Source organism: Protomyctophum bolini (assembly GCF_963924005.1).
Source record: "Protomyctophum bolini genome assembly, chromosome: 10".
In the NCBI taxonomy this organism is placed as follows: Eukaryota; Metazoa; Chordata; class Actinopteri; order Myctophiformes; family Myctophidae; genus Protomyctophum; species Protomyctophum bolini.
Genome location: NC_137871.1, coordinates 14,888,736 through 14,904,483, shown reverse-complemented (window position 1 = coordinate 14,904,483; position 15,748 = coordinate 14,888,736). Strand labels below are relative to the sequence as shown.

The window sequence follows — 15,748 nt, the reverse complement described above, 5'->3', positions numbered from 1 at the left end:
CTTTTTTTTTTTAAAGGGTTTTTGCAATCATCTTCTGAACTTGAAAAAAAAAAGAAGAGGTGATTAAGCAGGCATCCATGTGTTCTCCAACCACTAGGGCTACTCTTGTTGATATCAAGTAGTAGGCCATAGCTGCACAGTGCACTGCCATAATAGGAGTGCCCTTCCTTTTGGGAGCTCTAAGGATTAAAACTAATTATTCTATTTCTACATGTTATGATGTTCATTTAGTTTGGCAGGTGCTGCAGAAGTAGACAAATTAGTAGGCCTATACCAGCCACATAAAATATTTTTGAATGAGCTTACCATTGCTTGTTCTATCTTGTTGTCGATGGCCACAACGCTAGCACCAGAGGCACTGCAAAGAAAGAAAAAAGATGACTCATCAAAACACATTAAAAGTTAATTCAGTCAACACCGTGGAACACTCACTCTAGCTTAATGAAACCTCTCCTATGTAACATACCAGACTGCCTGGTATTATGTGGTGAATAGGCAGCCTACGACCATTACTTTTTTCCTTCTTATGCAAGGAAAACTTGTCCATTCTGATAATGTAGAGTAGACTAATGTAGTTTACTCAGTCTCAACATGCCACGGACTGCATGTTAAATATTTTTGAATTGTTGGCAGCCTACAAGTTATGAGGGCAGTGGGCCACTTTTTGGCCCAAGCCGCTCAAAGTTCGAGAGCCTAGCAGACATTAACACTGTATCAAGTACAGTGCACAGCGCGGCAGACACGTAAATAAACGCATACCTGCATTAAAAATTGTGCATTGGCGTATCCAGTTTTTTCCTCTTTTTGTTTTGCGTGATCGATCGCTCTTGCGAGACAATCTGTAGGGTTTAGTTATATCGGTCGGTTAACGGAAAAGTAGCCTATGTTGTTGATTTAATTATTTTAATATTACACATTAAATTATCGCAAATGCATGCCTTCATGCAACGCAGCACCTCGCCTAGACATTCCAGATATTTACCTGTTGTCAAGTTTGACCGATACCACATCTCCCCCCACGAACGACGAGAAGAAGGAGATGGAGAAGTTGTGCAACTGGTAGACGGCCACCTCCATTGGTGTTTTGGCGAACATCTCCGTGCTCATTTCGAGTACCAGACTCGTTTGGATAATACCTCTCGCCACGCTTGCGATCTGGTTGGTCACCTAAGATATAAATCCGGGTTTCTTTTTTGTTTCGCTTTGCTTTGTTTCAGCTTAAATCACGATGCACTGATAACTCAGAGGTTGAGTTTAGTGCAGTGTCGGGTGATTTGAGCAGCTCAAATTGAGCTTCGTTGAGTTTCAGGAGACTGATGCTATTTTCTGCACCCGGCAGCAATATAAACGAGCCGGGTAGTCGGCGTCATTTGACGCGTGAATAAATTAGTCAAATGAGTGGCCTGGCATGATTTTCCCCTTCCTCTGCCCTCCCTCTGAACTCAACTCCGCCTCTCTCGTGTTGACCGATTTTCAGAACTCCCAAAGACGCAATATAATGGTTCTCAAACTTTTACATTTCAAGGTCTCCCGTCTCCCCTTAACTCTCTGGCAGTGTAATGTACAAATAGAACCAAATCGACACTGTCAGAGTTACAGACTTGTAAGGGTCAATGATCTCCCCCCCATCAACTTTGAGAACCACTGAACTAGACAACAAACAAAACAAACGCAACTGTAACCTTATATTCACAAAGAAACATAAAGGGTCACCTCGCATTGCTCTCATTGAGACTTTAAGACTGCATGCATCCATTGACCACATTTACAAAACCGAAGCCTATAATTTGTACGAGGTGCTGCTGTGACACCAATAACAATATGTTATTATGCATTATTCTGTTAAATATTATTCTATTCATGTGATTTATTATTGCAATTTATAATCCTCTTTATTATTATTATTTTTGCTTTATTCTATGCACAATGCCATTATTTCTCGTTTGGAATTTTATGTTCTTTTGCAATTCATGGATACAACAATATTACTTCGTGCCCTTCTCTGTCTACTTTCACATAAAATGACAGATATGTCTGCAGTTATTGTGGAATAATTATTGCTCATTTTGTTATTGCGTTCACACTCACAGTGTACTGTACAGTCTGTTTGCATTGGTGTGATTGTGAAATATTGTTCATTTCACTTTGTTATTGTGTTCACTGTATAGTACAGTACATGCCCTAACATAATGTACAGCTGCACCCCCAGGTTGTTTTGAGGGATTCCCTCCACACAGGTACTTTTCCACCCGATCTCCCTGTAAAATTCCCCTCTGTATTTTTCAGAGCACTACTGACCTCTGGTGGAGAACACGTATAATTCATCATACTCATATAGCCTAACTATTGATCACATCATCAAGTAGTAAAAAGTAGTAAAACGTTCCAGGAGATTATGATTTAGGTAGGAATTTTCCATGACCCTTTGCCCTATTCCTCCTCAAAACCTAGATGTTTCCTGTCTGCAATGGACAACATTACAGCAAACGCACACAGCTATCTAAAGTCGATCACTTCCTGCAACCAAACCCAAAAGGCAACATTTATTGTTGACAATATCCAAGGGTACATTTATACTATAACAAGTCAATCTCAGCCAAAAGGCAACTTTTATTTTGTCTGTTGACAACATCCAAGGGTACATTAAACTAACAAGGAAAGGGTGAATAACAAACCCTGCCAAGTATGCTTTTATTATTTAACATTCTTTTTATGATTATTAGTATTGCTTTTTACTACTGATCTTTGTCATGCTGTAAAACACTACGTAAACTTGCTTTTAGATAAGTGCTATATAAATAAGTGCTAAATTAATAAAGTTTATTGTAAATTAGCCTCTTGTAAACCTCATGGGTCAGGTCTACCACATTTTCTGCAATATAAAACAGGCCTGTTATGTAACATAACAATTAGGGGAGAAAGGCTGACTTTTGGTCAGGCTAATGACACTGAGCAGAAACACATTGACTGGGCATTAAGGTGCACAGGGCCTGTCGTCTCGTATTTTGTGCTGTGACAGTAAAGCTGTCAGGTATAATACCAAGTCTGCTGTGGTGATGAGGGGCCTCTCGGTTGCCCCAGCCTCTCCATTATATCCCACTACCTCAGATAGGAGTGGAGAGCAGACTGCTGTGTGCCAGCAGCTTGGTTCAGATGCACAAAGTGCGGACGGCAGGTAGCCTAGATACACACTGTGTTTGCCACAGTGTTTAAGGCTCCCTTCCGTCCGCACTTTAAGCCACATGCCGTGGTATTGCTTGACTGGTATCAAATGATTATAGTCCACAAACTAGTATTCATTTGAGTCTTCTGTTGAGTGTTCTTTAGTCAAGGTTTGCCACAGTAGTCACTACTGTAAAGGCTGATTCACACTTCACCATATAAGTTGCGTTGAATGACACAGTAAAGTGAGGAAGTATAGGCGTAATCTATGAGGTGGAAAGAGTGACAGAGAGAAAGCGGGTAATGGGTATACATGCATTTCTTGCTCCACGTTTCTACAATTTATCAAATCGCAGTGTCTGAACTTGCAGCATCTTCACCCACAGCTGTGTAAATTCCTTGCACTCTGACTGGCACACCATTTAGCCTGTGCCAGATCCAGCAAGTCACTCTAACAGCCATACTTTCCATCAGATGGCTCCAGTTCTACATGAGAGCCAGCAACATTATATAATACTGTTATTCATCTGCACCACATGTCAGTGAGACATGTGCCCAGGTTTTGTTCTTATTTTAACTTTTGCTTGATTGTAGTGTGTGCGTGTGCGTGTGCGTGTGCGTGTGCGTGTGCGTGTGTGTGTGTGTGTGTGTGTGTGTGTGTGTGCAGAAACACCCCCCAAAAAGAAGAAAAATAAGTTACTAGAGTATCTAGTAGACAATAATCCACGCTCATATGTTCAATTAAAATAATATTAGTTACAAAGGCCACACATACCGTCCAGTACAGTACAGAGGATGGCGACAGACTTTACATTGTGTATAAAGCATTGTTAGTCAGAGGCTGGTAGAGATGTCTCTACCAGGGTGCACTCACTGCACTACACACAGTGGCCACCCTCATAATCGGTTTATCTCCATGCTATCAATAAATACATACAAGCACGTTATCTGTGATACGCTGTGGCCAGCTATGAGTTTACCCACAAGTGTGAGTTAGTTAGTATGCACTGTACATACAGCATTGTATAAAGGCTGTCTTTTTAATAAAGTAATGCAAATGTAATAATTATTATTGTTGCATGCCCTCTCAGTCAGTCAGAGAAAGAAAATAGAGTCCACAACACTGGTAAGGAATAACTAAGCTCCACTAGTTTATTAATTCAACGTTTCGATCACTGGGAAGCAAGAAGATCCCAGTGATCGAAACGTTGAATTAATAAACCAGTGGAGCTGAGTTATTCCTTACCAGTGTTGCGGATTCTATTTTATTTCTCTAGTACTGCCATTTGTCCAGCACCTGGGCTAGAGTGGATGTGCATGCTCTATTACCTCTCTCAGTCAGTCAGGACACAGGGATATCCATCACTTGTTTTGTATTGTGGCAGCTTTACTTGAAAGTTTGGACCAACAGACAGATGGATGAACAAAACGTATTTACCTCTCCTACCACATTATTGCCCACTTGCAGCTATTTCTTTTTTTTTGCTGTGTTGGCCTTTGTGAGCAACAATTTCTGGTGTTAACCCTTACCATTACAGTAACCAATACTTTGTTTGAACCAAATTATTTTTGAAAATGTAAGTTAAATACAAAATCCCTCAAAGAAATGTACTCTGACACACTATGCCTCTGTCAATGTGCACTCAAAATAAGACACCGACATACAGTACTCTGTCATTAATCACTCAAATGAAGACACCTACAGACAGTACTGTACATACATTATTCTGTCTCTGTCAATAGCACTCAAATGAAGGCGGCGACATGCTCTGTCTCTCTTGTACTTTAATGAAAGAACAACATACTCTGCCTGTCTCTCTCAATAAGTACTGAAATGGAAGAAAACAACATACTCTGCCTCTGTCTCTCTCAATAAGCTCTCAAATGGAACACAGTATTCTGTCTCTTTCAACAAACTCTCTAATGAAAGACAGCGATATACAGTACTGTATTGTGCCTCTGACAATTAGAGCTCAAAAGGAAGACACTAACCAGCTTTCCCTTGAACTGTCTTGGCTAACGTTCACTGTCACTCCTCACTCACACAGCCCCCACTTACCGGCGATAAGGTATCCTGAAAAGACTAGGTGAATAAGGGGGTGCATAGTTCAAAACTCGTTCAGGATAGTTGAAGTGGTGCTGGTAGCTTTGACAGCAGGATCTCGGAAGATGTTCTGCTAGGCAACGGGCACACGCACACACCGCCCCTGGCAAGGGTGGCTTGGCCGCGGACAGGACCATTTCAGCGGGACGCGACTGAGGGCATCCCATCGTTGCAAACGAATGGCAAGGGGAGATGTTCAGGGGACAGTATCTTTGACTTCCTCGACTGCTCACAGATATCTTATGCTGTTATTGTTGTTTTGTCAACAGTGTCCTCTCAAAGGACAAAGAGACAATTGACCATTGGTGATACTTCTGGATGTGTAATCCGGAGACTAAGAACCATGCACAGAGTGGCACTTGTCTGATGCATTTCCATTTCTGTTGCAATGTAAAAGGGCTTTCATGCCACCAGTGAAAAACGTCCCAACAATGAATCGTTGTCGGATGGAATCTTTTCATATAGTTGGCAGACGGAGAACAACATATTCAAATGCTACCGGAAAAGGCCAATCTCCATACCTCGTTAAAACAGTGTTTCTGATAATATACACAGTGGCATCATTGTTCCATGAAATGAAGACTCTTGAGATGTACCATTTGTGTCATGGTACATCTGTCAACGCTTTCTCACTAAAAGGCAGTCGAGTAGAAACAAATGTCAACAGTTATTTGTACTTTTATGACACTTTTATAGTGTCATAAAATGTTGCGACATGTTCTACATCCCATGAAAAGTCATTTGGGTTGTTTACCTCCAAGCAATATTGATTTTTATCTCCTTATAGCCTATCTTTGTCGAAACAAGTTGAAACGTGTGAAAGTAAAATATCGGGAAAGCACCTCCTTCTCATAATCCTTTAAACACTGTTATATTTTAATTAAACAGGTTTGTCACATTTTAAGAATCACCCTGGCATGATTGCAAGTGTAATTCAGATATTAATGTTGGGCAAGGCGTCAGTGATACTGGAGGTGTGGCTGAACAATGTTTAGCCACTACTAGTTTGACAGGCATCAGTAAATAAATCTAGCACCAAATAACCCATTCATCTATTAAGAGTTTTGACATTAACTGTAGGCTACATATCAGATGTCATCACTCAACAGTATTGTCAATTGCGCTTTAATCTTCACCCTAGGCAGTCAGATGATTTGGATGTCAAAACAAGGAGTACTTTACTTCATGTTTTTGTCATGAAAGTGTTATTCTAAAACATGTAATTAATACCTTTACTAATAGGACGAATTTCTTACATGAAACATCAATCAGTAATATGGAGATGTTTGCCGCCCATATAATGTTTAGTATGAAACCATTAATGGTAGTTTGGCTCTGTACATGCATTGTAACATTCAACTTTACGCATGCATGGATGCACACACACAGGGCGGTGCCCAGTTACATACTAGATAGAAATTAATAATTATTACTCATTGCCCTGAAGACTGTAACTTGTCAACAAGTCTTACAACAGACTGTCAGAGATCTATCGGGCATCTGTGCTGCCAGTTGTTTATCTCAACACTGAACACTTGCCATGGAAAATCAATTAGCTATGTCTGAAAATATCCAACAGAAAGAGTGTGTCACAAAAAAAAAAAAAGACGGGCGAAAAAGAGAGGTATAATAATGACAAAGCACGGATGAGGTTGTCATGGACCAGAGCATGAAATGTTGAATTGGGTAACGACCCAATATAAATGCACTGGTAGGCCTCATCCCAGAACAAAAGGTTACAGAGGTCAAAACCATCCATGTGTATGCCTGTGTCTAGTCTACCATGGTATGCGTGTGAGCAGTATGTATGTATGTACAGTATAATGTGAGCAGTGAGCACACACATGCACGTGTGTGTGTGTGTGTGTGTGTGTGTGTGTGTGTGTGTGTGCGTATGTGTCCCCTGAGAAGGAGCATTGTGAAACAGGCTGAGGGGTGCATACTGTTCTGCAATCCATCACAAGACCGCACAGACAGAGAGACACAATTCACATTTCACACAAGCACAGCTAGTTTCATAAAACTATTTCTCAGATAGTAGATATTTCAGAATCATATCAATGATGATTCTTCTTCTTCTTCTTAGAACCAAATGCCTCAAATGATGTACAAACAAACGTTCCATCCTGACCTGGTGGAGATCTGTGCACTTTTTCTAGTTCTTGTATCAAACAGACATAATACGGTATATCTGATGGTTCTATTGGATATCCTGCACTAAAGACGAGTTACAGTAACCCTACAAAAATGTCACACAGCTAGTGCTACATCTAAAAGTATTGCGTGCAAACATCACCCTCATCCAGTTGTGTAGGTGCAACTCACAATGCGACCCCACACGGTGCAAAATCATGACAGTTAACCACTTTCAACCTGGCGTCTCTAATTTGGCATGTCATTATAGGGCTAGGAGGTTTAGGGTTAGAGGAAATGGCACATCTATGAGCTCACAACGTGCCACAATGAAATGTGTTGTGAATTTGTAGATCAGCTATTTTCACTATTTGCCGTACAACAAATTATATAGGGCTTAATGAGTGTAAAAATGCCCCCACCCCCCTTCACTTACTCCAACCACGAACACAGTTAGACAAACCCTCTCTCCCTCCCTCATAGTCTCTCTCAGACCTCCATCCCTGCTGCTACCCCTTCACTTTCCCAGCCTACCAGGCAGCCTGAATGTGCAGCTGTGTGACCCATGTCACCAGCAACTGGGACACGGCTGGAGGGAGGCAGGCCCTGATGAACACATCACTGGCGTGCGTGCGTGCGTGCGTGCGTGCGTGCGTTACATGTTCATCTGCAAACCATGCTCGCATAGGTTCATACTGATGTGTGCCTGCCTTGTCAGCACAATCTGGATTCAACTGGCTGATGGACACCCTGCTAACTCTATCCATCAGTGTCATCCAAACAATGGGCCTTTCCCACAGATTCCAGCAGACTCATCTGCTGAGCATCAAAGCTAATACTCTGTCACCTGGGGGAAGATGATGGAACAACGAGCCAAGTTCCCATGGTCAACCAGAGACAGTCACTGGCGGTCATGCCCCTCACGCAATAGTCTTCTTATTTTTAAATAATTCCCATCAGGGATCTTCAGCATATCCTTATCCCAACGTACCCCTCATGCCCCAAATAATTAACCGCACAATGATACTTATTGGACTGTGTATCTCAAACAAGGTTCAAGTCTCCCCAAGTTGATTTTCAAAACATACTGAAAATAATGGGAAGCTATGTGCTTTGGGAAATGGTCGGCACTGCAGTAATGTATAGTGTGAGTCAATAGGCTAAGCATGACTGCTATGGTCGATTCACACTAATATTGTCAAATTATGTATGATTAATGGTAAAATCTCATTGATGAAAAAACTGCCATCTCCAAAATTGGCTAACATTTACACAAAAGTTATTATCATAATTGCCCCTGTGATATCAGTGAAAGAAGATGTATGGTGTTTCAGCTGTTAAAAGGAATTGTACTGTTAATGGCTAAAAGATTGCTCCTCATTGAAAGACAGCAATGATCCCAGTGCTGGAGCTTATTATGTTGGTATATTAGCCTGGGGCAGATTTCCTGCCTTTTTGAGTGGTGCAACTACTCCCTTACGGAGTTATGTGTGTGTGGGTGGCAGCTCGCCGGCACCCTGGTGCGTTCCTGTGGGAACCAGGTTCCAGTGATTTCAATGAGTTGCACAAAATATATTATTCTCCTTCAAAAAGACCACAGATACACACTGGGCCATATTTAAGCAAATTTCCCCCAACAATATGCAGCATGTACTCACTCAAAATAACTAAATAATGATGAAATAATGTAATAATATGTATTGGTTATGGGTGTATTGGCACTGGCAGTGAGTTTACAATGCCATGTTGAAGAATCAACAAGGTGGTTTGTGAAATATAACACTATTAGGCCTACATTCATGTAGCACACTTGAAGTAGAATATGGCATGAGTAAATGTGGAATTATGTGCAAACCTGGAGCCGATATGATATATTTTGACAGGAGATCTGGTACATTTGTGACTCGGGACGTGGGGTAATATCATACTTTGATTAGTTAATTATAGATAATTATATGATTGTATTTCAATTCCGAATCCTTCCAGGGATCTCCCCCACTGTTTGTGGTGAACTGATAACTCAACTGTTCAATCTTTCAACACTTTATTATATAGGAAAATATTATTGATGCCTCTGATTTATCACTTGTAGTCTACTGTAATGAATAAATTCCTTTGTGTTTATACAGTATGTAGCTACTAGCTATAGTGTGTATGTAATTTATGTCAAGATATGCAGTTGTATTAAAAACAGTCATTGGAAGCGACACTATTTATTTTTGTTCAAAGGGGAACGTCATATAACTCTTAAGTGCAGCTGCAGGCAACAGTGCAGCTTACCCTTGTGTACAGTATATATTCGACAAAGTCATAGATTAAAACCATTCACCGTCTCGGTCAAGGAGGGGAAAAGATCTATCCCTACAAAAATGAAACAGATGTACAGCGTTTTGCACGCATACAAAGCGTGAGAGAGAAGGGTAATGCCATTGCCAGCCTGAGTCGTACATCGTCGTACAACGGAATATAAAACTGGTGTGCAGAATGCACCCTCGTTCAGCCTGTCTTTGTGTTGAGGAACCCCTACTGATGGGGGACAGGCAGATGAAGACAGACTTGGAATGTTCCAGATGTGAGCTTCATTGCGTTGACTGCTAAACGGAAACATGTCGTTTAATGCCAAGAGAAGCTTTTTAACGAGAGACTGCAATTAAAGCCTGCCACTCCCACTTAAATGGAGAGACCAAAATGTGCATCCAGATGTTGGGCCACCCTTGTGAAATCCGTAAACAAAAAAAAAACACGTTGTGCAGTAAATGTATCCGTTACATAACGTCTGTCATGGTTCAAAGGTAATGAGGGTTTATTGGCGTGTTAATTTGACTGCATTAAAAATTAAGTCACAATCACATAGTAGTGAAAATTATAAAATGGTAATTGTGAATGTTTAATTTCAATGTGAGGATAATGTTTGTACTTTATGCAAGTTGCCATGCACTACCGACGAACTCCAGGGCACACTTCCAGGGGGACCCGCGCTCCGTGGGTCCCCGAGTACACTGCTCAGGGCATTACCAGATTTTATTACTAGAGATTTGGGCCGCGTTGATTGTTTCTATGCCTACACATGATGCTTACTGTATGCAGGCTATACTAGTATGGGGCTGTTCTTTGTTCGACTGGTATATTATTCTATATCCCTGTCAGAATGTGCAGTATGAACTATGGATCCTCTTCAAGGGTTTACATTGCCTTTTATATTTACAGTAGGTGTTGATGCTGCATTGTTGAGCCCCACATCAGTCTATGTATTACTCACGTGTGACTGACTGTAGTTACACAACCCCCCCCCCCCCCCCACTGACTGTAGTTATAAACCCCCCCCACACACACACACACCACCACCAACACCACCACTACCAACCAAGATACACATATGTATATTTGTCACCACATTGTAGGCTTATATAAGTCAGGCTTAGCCACAAACATGCATGCATGGTTACGGGATGGATCAAGTTATTGCATTAACACACATCTGAGGCTTATTAGGCCTGTTGATGTTATGTCATAGTGTGTGTAATTGCATCCGTGTAACTTACTTCATGCTATGTCAAGTGAAATATGCAGAGTGATACTGGTCATTCTTTGTTAGTAAGAGAGTACGACTGGGGGATTTTAAAATGACCGTATCCCTCGCTGCTCATTTTGATAGGTTGGTATGGTGCAAGGTAGAGGACAGAGTACAACAACCTGGTCTACAAGATACACTACACCACAAAGACACCCATGTACCTGTCAAACTACTTCCTAAACGTCACAATCACAACACCAAATCACGTTCAACCCATATTTGGCTCAAACAAGGGGTTAAATTAATTTAGCTTCTAATGCCACAAAAATGTGGAAAGCCATATCAACAGTCATAAAGGAATGTGAATCCCTACTCTCCTTCAAAACCGCTCTCAATGAGCACTTACAGGTGGCTGCAGTTCGAAAGTGGCCCCATTAAAAAAGTCAAAGCCCCCCCCCCCTTTACTGTCTGGATCTCAATGGAAACAAGCAATAGTGCTTTCTTGAGTTATACATCCTCTCAGACCTTGTACTGAACTGTACTCTCCTGTGCATTTTTTATGCAAACTGTATTCAAGTTTTCAATTAATCAATCAAATGGCATAATACAGCATGGACCACCCATGTGAACTTATGTTCTGTTCACATGAGTGGCCCCCAGCTGTGGTGTCCTGCCGATGAGGGTACGGTATTTACTTTGTTGCTTTGGTAGAGAGAAAACATCCATGCACTCTCTTTCTCTGACTCTGAAACACGCACGCACGCAGCACGCACGCACGCACGCACGCACGCACGCACGCACGCACGCACGCACGCACGCAGCACACACACACACACACACACACACACACACACACACACACACACACACACACACACACACACACGCACACACACACACGCACACACACACACGCACGCACACACACGCACACACGACACACACAGTCTTATGTAATGCCTATGTACACAGAGAAGGTTGCAGTGTGGACCTGCATGTGTAGTTGAATGAAAGAAGAGCGTGCAAGGAAAGTGAAAGAAGAGCTGGACCTCTGGTTCCTATGGCAACTGTGGTGAGCCTCCAGCCTTCCCTCTGCAGACCCAGTAGAACTAGAAACCATCCTGATACGTTGGAGACCACAGCCTTTGATAGCACATCTCATGCCATCAGTTTCACATGTGACTTTGTAAAATCTAATTGGGAGAATGTAAGAATGGACACCAGTGTTATCTGTGTGTGTGCACTGTGTGCTCATCATACACAATCAGACAGACAAGGAAAGCCACAAGGGTTATTCTGTAGATTATTTTCTTTGCCTTAATTAACCTCATTAAAGTCAAAGCTTCTCTTCTGTCACATGCTTCCTTGCCTTTCAAGAAAAGGTCATGATTCTATGACCTGTATCCAGGAGGGAAAAAAAGCACTTGTGTACTTTCTGTTTACACACTCACACATACATACACACTTGCGCGCACACACACACACACACACACACACACACACACACACACACACACACACACACACACACACACACACACACACACACACACACACACTCACGCATGTACGCACCCACCCACCCACGCACGCACGCACGCACGCACGCACGCAATTTTGCAAACTATTTTCAGGTCTGTTTCTTTTTTATATTAATGATCCAAGCTAATTGGGAACACTGAGTTTTAGGAAGCGAAGAGTTTACAGAAACCCCAGACTATCCTGAGTCAAAAAACGTGCAACTGAAATCCTATACGCACGTCTTTTAAGCCATACTGATTGGTCATTTGGGTATTTCTTAGTCCTGGCTCTTTGGTAGAGCTGGGTTGTGGGAACGGAAATTGGGATAAATTCAAGATGTGTTCAAAATACACTTTTGAGGGGCACGGTGGCACAGTTGGTAGTGCTGTCGCCTCACAGCTAGAAGGTCCTGGGTTCGATTCCCGCTCGGGGAGCTGTGGGTGCTGGCGGCGTGTTTCCTCCTCCGCGTCATCAGTGCCCATACCCGAGGCGGTGTTGGCGAAAGGGCCTTTCTGTGTGGAGTTTGCATGTTCTCCCCGTGTCCCCTAGGGTAGGCACCCTCACAAAAACATGCAGTAATGCTGGTCTCTAAACTGCCTCCCCCTGGCCAGCCGGGGCGCCTGATGGATGGGAATGGAACTGGTTGGAATAACGTGTTCCTTCCATGCGCTACGTCCAACCAGGGAAACTCCCCCCTGTCAGGTGTAAAGGAGCAACTTGGACACTCAGGCATGAAGGAAGCATGAGTTCAAGTCCGTTGCTCTCCCCAGGTTGACGGAGGGTGTGTAGAGCCCAGGATCACATTAGATAATTGACACAGGGGTGAAAAATGGGTTACAAAATCGTGGGATAAAAATTATAAAAAAAAAAAAAAAATACACTTTTGGACACTGGAAAATATTTTTTCCAGTTTAAAGTTGATACATAATCACCTTAATTTCCAGTGTACTAAGAGATGAAGGTAAATGAAATGGACCTAAACAACATCAGAAACAGTAAGTAATGTGTCTACTTTCCCTTTTAACCTGATATCATTAAAACATTCTAACTGTGACTACTTTCTTTCTAATGACAAAAGAGATGACTTTTTAAAACCTCTTACACCTCCTGAAGTAACTCTGTGAGTTCCATTCTACTACTGACAATTTCACTCAAGCAATGTCTGTACAAACGTATTACCGTGCTGTGAAATGGCTAATTTGCATGATTATGAAAGTGTAAGGTGGTGATAATAACAATTAAGGTTTGAAGGGGAAAATGTTCCCTGTTTTGAAATTCAAACAGAGCAAGTTTGTCACTGGAGAATATCTTTTCCCCGAAATTGATTCTGATCGACTTCTTTAAAGCATAAATACAGCTTCTCCTTTATGTTGGCTTGATGTTCCCCAACTTGTCATTACCTTTAATTTTGTACATGTGACAACAGAGGACTGGCTCGCTACAAAGTAGGCCTCGTCGCCAAGCTCTCGTCCAAGAACCAAACAGGAAATACTTCCACTCAAACAGCCTCTTGAAGTTGCAGCCGGTCAAAGTGCGCCAGACAAATTGCGCCTTTGCAATGTCGTCTTCCTGGTTTCACCGCAGAGCAGAAGACTTTGCTAAACATGATTCCCCCACCCACTCCAGTCTCGGTCTCAGGTAAACAATGTGGCCTGTCTCCAGTGTGTACGCAAGGAGCATGGGTCCAAAGTTCACCGGTGAAACCGTAGAACACACTGTTCTGTCTGTTATGCACGCACGCACACCCGCCCAGGCACAGGTACACAGCTTCACTCTCACGGAAGCGTGAACATCCATCCGAGCGTGGACGCCAACAACACAAAGTGGTGCACAAGCACACTCAGTCATGCATGTGCATACACTCACGCATGCATATGAAGAAACAGACAAGCTTGCACACCTTCATGCACACACACACACACACACACACACACACACACACACACACAATAATATCCCTCTGCCTGGACGTGTATAGATTTACAGTGTTTGGCAGACTGAATAGATGAAGAAACTTCGTACTAGCGTAACACCTATAGTAGAGCTGAGCTTTCCTTCCCTTGGGATTAAATCCACATTTGAAAGGTGATACTCCTGAAGAGCAAGGGATTTACACTGCCAGGAATTGAAATCTATGCGAAAAAGGCAAAGTCATTCCACCAAATGTCATCATCTGACATCAATCAAAATGACACGTCTGTCTTCTTAAAAGTGTGAGATAACGGAAAAGAAGAAAAGGCAGAGAGATTTGAGAACATAATGGTACACCACTGTGACCACTCAGATCTGCGGGTAGGAAAGGTAAGGCAGGCACCAACAGAAAAAGGACTAATCTGATGGAGGGAGATCGTGCGTAAGACCAGGAGATTGTTTTTTTAGAGATGGGAAATAGATGTCACGTAGACAGTGACTGGGAGCCAGCGAACTGTCACCTTATCTCCTGCCCCGATCACAGACTTCAGGTATTGTTAGAAGAGGTTCCCACAGACATGGCAATGCCTTGGCACCACGCCATGCAGCACAACAAACGTCACGAGGGGAGGAAGGGAGAATATGGCAGTAGGCTACACTACAGTATGTAAATGGCACATGAGTGGATTTCCATGTGGGTAGAAATGAGAAGGGGAAAGAATAAGAGAGTGAGACTGAGGGAGACTATGAAAGGTGAAGTCAGGTAAACGCTACAGAGCTGCATTCCATTCCATGTCAACGCACTGAGCCTGGCTTGTCCTTGGCTTCAACCCTGTAATAACACAGCAGCACACTGTATGTCCTCTCGGAACAGGAGAGATGAGCCCAGCCTATTGACTACATTTGATTGTGTTATGACAGAATAATGAGCTACATCCACAGGGATTATAGCTGGTAGTGTATGTGTGTGTGTGTCTGTGTGTGTCTGTGTGCATGCGTGCGTGCATGGGTGCGTGCGTGCATTCTGTGACTTTTGTGTGTTATACACAGTGTAATTACAAATTTGTTTCTTCACTTTATCGTCTCAGAAATACATTCAGCATATCCCTCTCATCAGTGGGGTCAAGGACGTCAGCCAAGACACATTAGTTTTCACACAGGATTAAAGCTAGTGACCTTACAGTTACAGGGCAGTATTTCTAAGAAGCTAGCTGCCATCCTTCGTGCATTGTTTGATCAGATTGTATATCGAATATCACAAGAGTCCCGATCGCGACGGCCTTTGCTGTGTGTCACTCTCCATGTCTCTCTCTCCCCCATTTCCTCTCAGCCTACTGTCCTATAGCAATAATGAAGCCCCCCAAAAAACATATGATTTTATTTATAATATAAAACGTATATCG

At 42.4% G+C, this 15,748-nt stretch overlaps 1 protein-coding gene across 2 annotated transcripts in view; it reads right to left on the bottom strand.

Moving 5' to 3' along the window:
• tsc22d3 (TSC22 domain family, member 3) overlaps window positions 1–15,748 on the bottom strand; it is a 43,214-nt gene that overhangs the window by 2,046 nt on the left and 25,420 nt on the right. The window contains exons 1-2 of one of the 2 annotated variants that reach the window (XM_080774209.1): window positions 983–1,338; window positions 307–358 (exon numbers count right to left, since the gene is read on the bottom strand). In XM_080774209.1, coding sequence (XP_080630335.1) covers window positions 307–358; window positions 983–1,107 — 177 coding nt within the window. In that variant the 5' untranslated portion in view covers window positions 1,108–1,338. Of the gene's footprint in view, window positions 1–306; window positions 359–982; window positions 1,339–15,748 lie in introns of those variants that run through there. The other variant, XM_080774208.1, reaches the window with a different exon arrangement.